At 40.5% G+C, this 12,146-nt stretch overlaps 1 protein-coding gene across 1 annotated transcript in view; it reads left to right on the forward strand.

The window, feature by feature from the left end:
• The window catches only part of LOC132817113 (cytoplasmic dynein 1 intermediate chain 2-like), a 91,234-nt gene that overhangs the window by 22,114 nt on the left and 56,974 nt on the right, over positions 1-12,146 (forward strand). The window contains exon 4 of the mRNA XM_060827293.1: positions 6,095-6,182. Coding sequence (XP_060683276.1) covers positions 6,095-6,182 — 88 coding nt within the window. The remainder of the gene's footprint in view (positions 1-6,094; positions 6,183-12,146) is intronic.

Genomic DNA, 12,146 nt, shown 5'->3' on the forward strand with positions numbered 1-12,146 from the left:
CTTGCCCCCATATCTCTTTCACTTAGACTGCTCATTCAACTCCTATATTTCCCACAGCTCTTTTGTTTACAATTCCACTTGACCTCCTCCATTTCTATTCTGATTTGCTTTCCTTGTCAACAAAAGTTGGGTCCTGCTTACAGTTGCTCACAACTGCACAACCACCCCTTATGCATTCCCGATTAATCTTACCAGCATCTTCCTGTTCTCATGTCTTGCACTCACCTCTTTGTATTTATGCCGTTCTCCTCTCTTATTTCTTCTGTTCTGTTGCTCTTAAATTCTTTATTCCTCTTTTTCTCTAATTTATTAACCCATTCTTGTGTCCCCTCCAGCATATCCTGTCTATCCTTCCTGACAGCGTCCTTTTGTTGTCTTTCTTCACATATGCCATCCTGTGCTTCCTGTCACATTTCCCCCCATCCACTATCTTCTCAACTTGTCCTATTTCTTCTCACTACCATGAGAAAATCTATTTTAAGCTGGCTAAAATCATACTTTTCAATAAAATAATAATACTACAAATATATCTCTTTAAACTCTTAAAAAGAATGTTGGTTGTTTGCTTATTCCTTGAGGTTTTTGAAGAGAATTAACTACTAGAGTTAAGGCATGTTCAGGGAATTGAATGAACTGAAATTGGGGAAGGGAATAAAAATGAAGAGCAGTGCTGGGCTGGAGTTGGCATGAGTTGGCAGGAGAGCTTGGGTGAGTGAAAAGAAGGACTAATGAGAGAACAGGATGAGCACAGTGCCAGAGACCAGAATAGTGAGATTGATAAAACAGTAACTTGCATTTATCGTGCATCTTAACACAAGTTCACTAAGGCATGTTATAGGAACCTAATTGAAGAAAAGGAAAACATGTACAAGACAGGTGTAATGGAAACCTGGGGTGCCGAACTGAGCATTACAGTCTTCAACCAATTTGGTTCACTCCACATGACATCAAAAAATGACTGAAAGCTTTGGGTGCTGCAAAGAATATGGGTCCTAATAACAGTCTGATAATAGATCTGATGACTTGTGCTCCAGAACTACATTTGCCTCTTGCTGAGCTGTTCCAGTAAAGCTATAACGATGGTATCTACCCAGCAAAATGGAATATTTCTCAGGTGCGTCTAGTCCGCAAAATGCAGGAGAAATCCAACTCAGCTAATTACATTTCCACCAGTCTATTCAAGGTCATTAGCAAAGTGATGGCAGATGTTGTTGACCACATTAAGCAGCACCTATCCGGTTATAACCTCCTGAATGATGCTCATTTTGGCTTCTGCTGGGGCCATTTATCTTCTGACTATATTGCGCCCTTAGTCCAAACATGGACAAAAGAGCTCAACACCAGAGATGATGTATGTGCAACTCCCTTGACAGCAAAGTAGTAATTTAAGAGTCTGCATAATGAAAACCTAGCAGTACTGAGTCAGTGGAAATCGGTGGAAGTGCTGGTGTATTCAACAATCTGGTGACAGTGTTGTGCCAGTGTTGGAGGATTTGAGGGACAACATAGGCTGCTGCGAACATATGCTTGATGTACTAGCCATGGTGAAAGTGAGGACTGCAAATGCTGGAGATCAGAGCTGAAAATGTGTTGCTGGAAAAGCGCAGCAGGTCAGGCAGCATCCAAGGAGCAGGACAGTCAACGTTTTGGGCATGAGTCCTTCTTCAGGAATGAGGAAAGTGTGTCCAGCAGGCTATGATAAAAGGTAGGGAGGAGGGACTTGGGGGAGGGTCGTTGGAAATGCAATAAGCAGGCGAAGATAAAAGGTAGGGAAGCAGGCGAAGATAAAAGGTAGGGAAGCAGGCGAAGATAAAAGGTAGGGAGCAGGCTAAAATAAAAGGTATGGACGGCTGGAGGAAGAGAGCCTCATCTTCTGCCTAGGAACCCTCCAACCACAAGGGATGAACGTAGATTTCTCCAGTTTCCTCATTTCCCCTCCCCCCACCTTGTCTAAGTCAAATCCCTCGAACTCAGCACCACCTTCCTAACCTGCAATCTTCTTCCTGACCTCTCCGCCCCCACCCCCACTCTGACCTATCACCCTCACCTTGACCTCCTTCCACCTATCGCATTTCCAACACCCCTCCCCCAAGTCCCTCCTCCCTACCTTTTATCTTAGCCTGCTGGACACACTTTCCTCATTCCTGAAAAAGGGCTCATGTCCGAAACGTCGACTCTCCTGCTCCTTGGATGCTGCCTGACCTGCTACGCTTTTCCAGCAACACATTTTCAGCTCTGTACTAGCCATGGGCCAAGTTAAGATATGAACTGCAGTTGGATGATTTCAGCTTCAATGCGGTTGGAAGGTAGGACTAGTGATTATCGGAGTACTGGACCCTGGCATTAATATAAGAACACAAGAAATAGGAGCAAAGTAATTAAATCATGATGGCTGGAAAGTGGGAAGCCTTCACAAATGAGATAACAAAGAGTTCAGCTATAGTATGTTCCTGTTAGAGTGAAGAGCAAGGCTGATAAGTGTAGAGAATGCTGGATGACTAGACAAATTGAGATTTTGGACAAGAATAAGAAGGAAACATATGTCAGGTATAGACAGCATGGATCGAGTGAATCCCTAAAAGAGTAGCTAGGCATTAAAAGAATAATTAAGAGGGAAATCAGGAGGGCAAAAAGGTCAATGAGATAGCTTTGGCTAACAGGGTTAAGGAGAATCCAGAGGGATTCTACAAATCCATAAAGGATAAAAGGGTAACTAGGGAGAGAATGGGACCCCTTAAAGATCAGCAAGGGCACCTATGTGTGGAATTGCAGGAGATGGGGGCGGTACTAAACAGATTTACTGTGGAGAAGGACGTGGAAGCTAGAGAACTTGGGAAATAAATAGTGACATCTTAAAAACATGCATATTACAGAGGAAATGGTGCTGGATGTCTTAAAATACATACTGGTAGATAAATCCCTGGGACCTGATCAGGTGTACTCTAGAACTTTCTAGGATGTTATGGAAGGGATTGCTGGGCACCTTGCTGAGATATTTGTATCATTGATAGCCATAGGTGAGGTGCTGGAGGTTGGCTAACTTTGTGCACTACTTAAGAAAGGTGGTAAGAAAAGGCAAGGGAACTATAGACCAGTGAGCCTGATATCAGTGGTGGGAAGGTTGATGGAGGGGATTCTGAGGGGCAGGATTTACATGTATTTGGAAAGGCAAGATCTGGTTAGGGATAGTCAACTTGGTTTTGTGTGTGGGAAATCGTGTCTCACTACCTTGATTGAGTTTTGAAGAGGTAACAAAGGATTGGTCAGGGTAGAGTGGTGGATGTGATCTATATGGACTTCAGGAAGGCATTCGACAAGTTTCCTCATGGTAGAGTGGTTAGCAAGGTTAGATCACATGGAGTGCAGAGAAAACTAGCCATTTGGATACAGAACTGGCTCGAAGGCAGGAGGCAGAGGGTGGTAATGGTGGGTTGCTTTTCATACTGGAGGCCTGTGACCAGTGGTGTGCCACAATGATCAATGCTGGATCCACTGCTTTTTTGTCAATTATATAAATGATTTGGGTGTGAACAAAGGAGGCATGGTTAGTAAGTTTGCACATGACATCAAAATTGCGAAGACAATTATCTTGGAGTACAACAGGACCTTGATCTGATGGGCCGAGGAGTGGCAGATGGAGTTTAATTTAGATAAATGTGAGATGCTGCATTTTGGAAAGGCAAATCAGGGCAGGTCTTATGCACTTAATGGTAGTGTCCTGGCAAATGTTGTTGAACAAAGGGAACTTGGAGTTCAGATTTGTAGTTTCTTGAAAGTGGAGTCGTAGGTAGACAGGATAGTGAAGAACGTGTTTGATATGCTGGTCTTTATTGGCACGTATTGAGTACAGGAGTTGAGAGGTCGTGTTGTGGCTGTACAGAACATTGGTTCGACCATTTTTGGAATACTGCGTTCAGCTGTATTCCCCTACAAAAGGAAGAGTGTTGTGAAACTTGAAAGGGTTCAGAAAAAGATTTACAAGGGTGTTGCCACGGTTGGAGGGTTTGAGCTGTAGGGAGAGGCTGAATATGCTGGGGCTATTTTCCCTGGAGCATCGGAGGCTCAGGGCTGTTTACAGAAGTTTATAAAATAAACTTTGAGGGGCATGGATAGGGTGGATAGCCAAGACCTTTTCCCCAGTGTAGGAGAGTCCAAAACTAGAGGGCATAAGTTTAAGATGAGGGGGAAAAGATTTAAAAGGGACCTAAGGGGCAACCTTTTTTTTATATAGAATCCCTACAGTGTGGAAACAGGCTATTCGCCCCAACGATCCACACCGACCCTCCGAAGAGTAACCCACCCAGACCCATTCCCTTTCCCCCCCTCCCCACCCACCCTTAATTTACCCCTGACTCATGCACATAACCTACACATCCCTGAAAACTATGGGCAGTTCAGCTCTCACAGAGGGTGGTATGTGGATGGAATGAGCTACCAGAAGAAATGGTGAAGGCTGATACAATTACAACTTTTAAAGGCATCTGGATGAGCACATGAATAGGAAGGATTTAGAGAGGTATGAGCTAAATCCTGGCAAATAGGACTACATTAACTTAGGATATCGGGTTGGCAAGGGTGAGTTGACCAAAGGATCTGTTTCTATGCTGTAGAGCTCTATGACTGACCTACCTTATCAGCATTTTCCTGCACTATTCCATATTCCTCAATATTTTTAGAATATAGAAATGGGAAGGTGATGGACTGTGATAATAATGTTGGAGAAATAATACTTAGCATTCTTTCTCTCGTCACCAACCCCCACACCCACCGGCCCCCAAAGAAAGGAATTGATATAATGCTTCCAGGCGCTGAAACTTTGCATTTATATTAAAGATATATCTGAATTCCTGCAAAATCAATGTTCTTCCTATGGCCATTATGGTAGAAATAAAAGAAATAAACTATTTGGAAATAAAATATTGATCTATATATATATTTACATATTTAAATATATTTAAACTTCAATGACAAAGTGAATTAATTGTGCTGAATTACTTGTTTTTGTGCTGTATATCCTATGTGGTGAAAGAGATTAAAAGATTTAAAAATTATTTTTGCATGTGTGTCACAGTTTTTGTTAAATGCAAATCATTCTTGATGTTAAGATACAATTTTCTGAACTATTTCATTGTATCATGTTTTACTTCTATTATTCATTGACTTGTAAACAAAACATCACATCTGTAGTACCCTTTGTGTTCCAATTCCCCTATTCACTGAAGGTATATTAGCCTATTATGCAAGATCCCTTTTCTCTGACCTAATATGATATTTGATTCTAGAAGGGAGCTGTTTCACACTGCATAAAGAATTATGCATAAATGTTTATTTTCACAAATTGCTAAACAGATGAGTTTTTGACTTTGAATGTTGTTTGTATTAAAAAGTTTTGTGATTTCAGTACGGCACGGTGGCACAGTGGTTAGCACTGCTGCCTCACAGCGCCAGAGACCCGGGTTCAATTCCCGCCTCAGGCGACTCTCTGTGTGGAGTTTGCACATTCTCCCCTTGTCTGCGTGGGTTTCCTCCGGGTGCTCCGGTTTCCTCCCACAATCCAAAAATGTGCAGGTTAGGTGAATTGGCCATGCTAAATTGTCCGTAGTGTTATGTGAAGGGGTAAATGTAGGAGTATGGGGTCAAGGTGGTATACGCTTCGGCGGGTCGGTGTGGACTTGTTGGGCCGAAGAGCCTGTTTCCACACTGTAAGTAATCTAATCTACAAATGCTGTGACAGTTTTTGCTCCATGATATGTATTAGTCAGCAAAAGGGATAGTGCATGTTTGTATTTGTTGAATAATCAGCAAGATCCTATTTTATATTTGAGGAAAGCATGACTAAAGTGCACAAATGATTCCAAATTTATTTCATCCAAGCACTGACTGCATACATTGTTAAGTGCATGAACCACTGCATGGAATTTAACTTTGCTTTCTCCTTTCTCTCTTTTTAAATTTCATTTCATTCATGTATTTTTCTTTAATGCCATCACCTTTGTTTTATTCAATATTTCATGTTAAATTAATTTTGAAACATCATTACCAGTGCATCCACTACGGGTAGTAACAGCGGATACCTGTCTGTTTCACTATTTAGTCCCTCCTACATCTCCTCCCTCAAAATCGGTGAGTACACCAAGTGAGGCTGGAAGCCAGGATTCTGCTGATTGCACTCTTGGGGCAAGGTATGACCACTTATTTACATTTCACTCTGCATTTTCTGTTGTATCTATACAGTGTATAATTTCTGATATGTATGAATTTTATGATTTCATTGTCTCATAAGTAAGAAATGTGTTTATTTCTACAGTTTTTCCTCCCATTACAGTTTTTAGAAGCTACATTGTGTGATTTTGTACCTGGTTATAAATACCATTCTTCAGGCAGCTGCTGGATGGTACATAGTATCAGCCAAGTGACCTGTTTTCATTTTAAAATGTATTTTTGTTTCCTCCTCCACCTATCGTATAGTGCTGTGCTGTTCCTTAACATCTTAGAACATAAGAATTAGGAACATGAGTAGACAATTCAGCCCATCGAATCTGTTCAGCCATTCAGTTTGGTTATGGCAAATCCCATCTCGGTCTCAATTCAACTTTACTGGTCTCTTTCCAAAATCCTTAAATGTGTCTGTCTCCTGTCCTGGCATCCATTGCACTCTATAGCAGTAATTCCACAGACTCACGACCCTTTGAGAGAAATAATTTCTCCATCTCTGTTTTAAATTTCCAACTCTGTCCTAAATCTATAACCTATCATTCTAGATTGCCTCACAGAGGAAAAAAACATCTGTGTCTGTTGTGTCAATGTCCGTTATATCTTACATAGATATCATACAGTCATTGAGTCATAGAGACGTACAGCATAGAAACACCCCCTTTGGTCCAACTCGTCTATGCCGACCAGATATTCCAACCCAATCTAGTCCCACCTGCCATTCCTGGCCCATATCCCTCCAAACCCTTCCTATTCACATACCCATCCAGATGCCTTTTAATTGTTGCAATTGTACCAGCCTCCACCACTTCCCATCTCAAATAGATCTCCTCATTCTTCTGAACTCTAGAGAATATTGGCTGAAACTGTTTATTTTTTCTTCATACCACAAAACTTTCATCTCTGGTATCAATCTAGTGAACCATCTCTGAAATGCCTCCAATGAAACTGCATCCCTCTTAAAGGAACCAAAATTATGTATAGATGCAGTGTCACTAATGCCTTATACAATTACAGCAACACTTCCCTACTTTTATTCTCTATCACTTTAACAATCACTGCCAAAATTCCATTTGACTTCCTATTTTCCTATTGTACCCGCATGCTAGTTTTCTGCAATTTCAAGCACATCTAGATCCCTCTGCACCAAAGCACTCTGAAGTTTCTCTCCACCTAGATAATAAGTTGCTTCTCTATTTTCCATACAAATTGGATCACCAAATACCTATCCACATTAAACTCCATCTGCCAATTTTTGGCCCATTTACCTAACTTATCCATATCCACTTGTAAATTTCTTCATTGACACTTGCTTTCCCACTTAATTTAGTGTCACCTTCTATCTTTGCATCCAGCTCACTGGCATTGATTGTAAATAGTTGGAAACTGAAGTCCAAATCCTGTGCCACTCCACCACTTACATCTTGCAAACCAGACAAAAAACAATTTATCCTGACTTTCTTTTCTATTGGTAAGCCCATCCTCTGTCCAAGCTAATATATTGCCCCTAACCCCATGTGATCTAATCTGGTACATTAACCTTTACTATGGCATTTTATCAAATGCTTTCTGAAAGTCCGGATATATGACGTTTACGGTATCCCCATTGTTCATTTTGCTAGTCACATCTTTGAAGAGCAAATTAGTCAAATGTGACTTATTCTTCGTGACATCATGCTGAATCTGATGCAGTAGCAAACCAACCAAATATTATTTATTCTCCATGAAACCATACCAACTCTGGTGACTTTTGACTTTCCAAATGTCCAATTATCACTTCCTTCATAATGGATTCTAGCAATTTCCCAGTGATAGACATTAAATATTCTGTGGTTTTCTATTGTCTGCCTCCCTCCCATTTTGAGCAAGAGCACTTTATATTCACATTTTTCAAACAGCTGGAACCTTTCCAGCCTCTAGGGAATTTTAGAATATAGCCAATGGATCCTTTCTCTCTGCTGCTACTTTTAACACCCTAGAGTGTAGCCCATCAGGCCCTGGGGACTTGTTTGCCTTTAATCACAATAATTTTCTCAGCACTTTTTCCCAAGTTAAGTTTCTTTAAGTTCATTAAGTTATTCCTTTTCTGTAGTCTCTGCATTGCCTGTTTCTCTGAGGAAGATAGGAGATACCAGTATTAGACTAGGATGGACAAAATCAGAAGTCACACAACAACAGGTTATAGTCCAACAGGTTTATTTGAAATCACAAGCTTCCAAAATGCTGCTCCTTCATCAGGTGAAGTCATTGCTTCAAGAAACGCTCTCTAATATATTCAATAAACAATCCTTCAGGCATATCAAAATCACCTCTGATTCTGGCTTTTCCTTTTTTATAATAAGTCTCCAATGTGTCCTGGTTTATACTTGCCCTACTATGAAACTACTGTTTGGGGCTATTCTGCCTCTTACAAGCAGAGAGTTCCAGATTCCAACCATGCTCTGAATGAAAATATTTACCTCACATTTCTTCTAAATCTTCTGTTCCTTACCTTGAATATTTGCCCCCTTCTCCTTGATGGAAGAATTAATGAGCTGAAGATGTGTTGCTGGAAAAGCGCAGCAGGTCAGGCAGCATCCAAGGAGCAGGAGAACCAACGTTTCGGGCATGAGCCCTTCTTCAGGAAGAATTAATGACAAAAGTTTCTTCCTATCTACCCTAACTATGCCTATCAATTTTATGCATCTCAATCATGTTTCCTGTCAATCTCCTGTGTTTTAAGGCAAACAGACTCAGTCTGTCCAATCTCTGTTCTTAGCTGAAACTCTTCATTGAATAGCAACATGCTGATAAATCTCCTTTACATCCTCTCCAGCGCAATCACATTCCTACTGTAATGTGGATTCCAGAACTGCAGAAAATAATTTAGCTGTGGCCTAACCAACATATATATAGTTCCAGCATAACCTCCTTGCTCTTAAATTGTGCATCTTGGCTAAGTTTTTTGCATGAGGTAAAAACAATGACTGCAGATGCTGGAAACCAGATTCTGGATTAGAGTGGTGCTGGAAAAGCAGATCAGTTCAGGCAGCATCCGAGGAGCAGGAAAATCGACGTTTCGGGCAAAAGCCCTTCATCAGGAATAGAGGCAGAGTGCCTGCAGGTTGGAGAGATAAATGAGAGGAGGGTGGGGGTCTAAGCCGATCCCTACTCTTTTATGATTCTTTTGTGCAATGTGACATCCACACATTCTGTTTTTTCCCTTGGTAACAATCTGCTTCATCACTAACTACACTCTTTCCTCTCCTTTAATTATAAAATTTCCATGCAGTTGAGTCCTTCCTCTCCAGTATTTAGTTTAAATCCCTATCTACAGTCCAAGCTATATGATTTACCAGTACTTTGGTCCTAATTTGCTTCAATTCATGAATTCATCTTGCAATGATGGGCCATGATTAGGATCTTGAAGTAAGAACTAATTCTGCTTTTTTACTATGCTGTTATGTGAATAATTCCTCTTTTTTTAGTTTCTACTTGGATCTGATTAGATCCAAGGGGAGGTGATGGCCTGGAGGTATTATCGCTAGATTATTAAACCAGAATGTGAGCTAATGTTTTGGGGACTTGGGTTTGAATCCCATCATGGCAGATAGTAGAATTAGAATTGTGTAAACATCTGGGATTAAGAAGCTAATGATAACCATGAATCCATTGTTGATTACCGGAAAAACCATCTGGTTTACTAATGTCCTTCAGAGAAGATGATCAGCCTCACCTGGTCTAGCCTACGTGTGACTCCAGAGCCACAGTATGTGGTTGACTCTCAGTTGCCCTCTGAAATGGCCTGGCTTACCAATCAATTGTATCAGAAGAGCAACTAGGGATGGGCAATAAATGCTACTCAGCCAATGATGCCCTTAAATGAATTAAAAGGATGATCTCTGTTAGGTGTAGGGTGAAAAGTAGATTGTAAACACCATCTTGCAAATAGCAGCTCCACAGGACTCTGGTCAAGAACTTCATTGTTTGTGAGTTAGTAAATTAATTCAAATGTTTGCTCAAGGTTGGTTTCAGTTCAGAAGCACTCAAAGCTTGGCACTTAGCCATATATATATATGTTTCCGAGGAAAGAAGTAAAATTCTTTTTTCAAATTTTGCACAGAGAGTCAGCAACTGATAAATATTTCTACGTGATCTAGGTCAGAAATACAAGTTATTCTGCCCATTCTTAATACACAGATTATAGGATTCATTAGCAAGTACTGCAGTATTTGTCTGGGATCACTCTGAAGCAGTGTGGAGCAGCTCAGCTCTGATCACTGAACTGAGGAAGAGAAAAGAATCAAACTGTGACACCACATGAAACCCATGCTTTGATTAGTCGATGAGTATTGTTGCTTTGTTTATTATTCTCCAAAGTTAGCAAGTTATTCTAAGGAGCTGGAAAGTTAATTTTTTTTTTGTTTTGCTGCTAAGTGTTAAATAAGACATTTCAATTAGTTTCCCTTTTTAAGTGACAACAGGAGAAGTGTTTGTGAGTCACTTTCCAATAGTAAGTTTTATTCTTACTACTGGGAAACTCTGATCCCCAGGTATGCGTATCCTGTTCCATGTGCGAACTCCATAAAAGTACCAATGATGTACATAGCTATATGTATATGAAGTGTTGTTAGCTACAACAGCTTGGATTGTCAATTTCTCTGCTTGAGTAGCACTGACATCACTGGGACATATCTATGAGGAAAGAGCTTTGTTCGTCTCATGTTTATGGATGTGGTCATTGTGAAGCTTAGCAGTCTGCAGGAAGAGATTAAATGGATGATCACATGACAGTCAAAAGCAAATAGGCAAGTAATGCAATTGCCCACGAGTACATCTAGCTCTTCAACCATCAATCAGTTCTGAATATTGATGAAAGTGTTGGTTCATCTGAGGAGTGCAGCTAGAGTTAAATCCATGGCACTATAGCTGATTCTGCTGTACAGTGGTCATGAGGAAGATGAGATGAGCAATAAAGAAGGTATAACAAATTGTTAGTGGGACACTGGCATTTCTGTAATCACACGTACAGATTTGGATGGTATGTTGCCTTCCTAGTGCCAGGGTGAAGAATGTCACTGGATGGCTGTAGATGGCCCTCATGGCTCACCAATGAGGTAGGTAGGCAGAAAATGAAATGTCCTGCAGTCAGAATTTATTGAGCTAGGTAGGAAATTAGCAAGCAAACCCATCTCCGTAGTAGTGATCCTGCAAGTGAGTATAGAAATAAGAGTTATATAAAAAGAAATCCAAAAGTCTTCTATAGGCATATTAGTAGTAAATATGTGGTAGGATGACGATGAAAGCAATTTATATATGAAGATGAAAAGAATGGCTGAGGTATTAGCTCTGTGCTTAGATCTGTCTTTATCAAGGAATAAAGTGTTGTGTTGAAATAGGAGGTAGTTCAGGCACTTGAAGTATTTAGATATTGATTGGCTCTGTGGAACTAAAGTTGATCAGGTGCTGGGTCTTGATAAGTTGAAGCTGGGGCTGTTGGAAGAAATGAGAGTAGGCGATACATGGACACTAGCATAACTCTAAAGCTCCTCAGGTGTAGTGCCGATGCCAGAAGTCTGGAGAATTGCATATGTTGTATCCCTATTCAAAAAAAAGGCATAAGTTACATCCCATAACTTTAAGTCATTCAATTTAACCTTGGTGGCAGGGTAGCTTCTAGAAATTTTAATTTAGGACAAAATTAATAGTCAGTTGTAGGTTAAGTAAACAAAGCCAGCATTGACTTGTCAAAGGAAAATTGTAGCTAACTTGCTTGAATTTTTTGAGGCAACTGAGCCAGTTAACATGAGTAGTGCTGTTGATGTGGTGTACATTGTCTTCCAATAATATTATAGTGCTGGAGAACAGACTTGTGAGCAAAGTTAGAACTCGTGCTAAGAGAGACAGGAACAACATGGAGACAATACTGAGTGACAGGAAACAGAGTGCGATGG

The sequence above is a fragment of the Hemiscyllium ocellatum genome, chromosome 7 (assembly GCF_020745735.1).
Source record: "Hemiscyllium ocellatum isolate sHemOce1 chromosome 7, sHemOce1.pat.X.cur, whole genome shotgun sequence".
NCBI lineage: Eukaryota > Metazoa > Chordata > Chondrichthyes > Orectolobiformes > Hemiscylliidae > Hemiscyllium > Hemiscyllium ocellatum.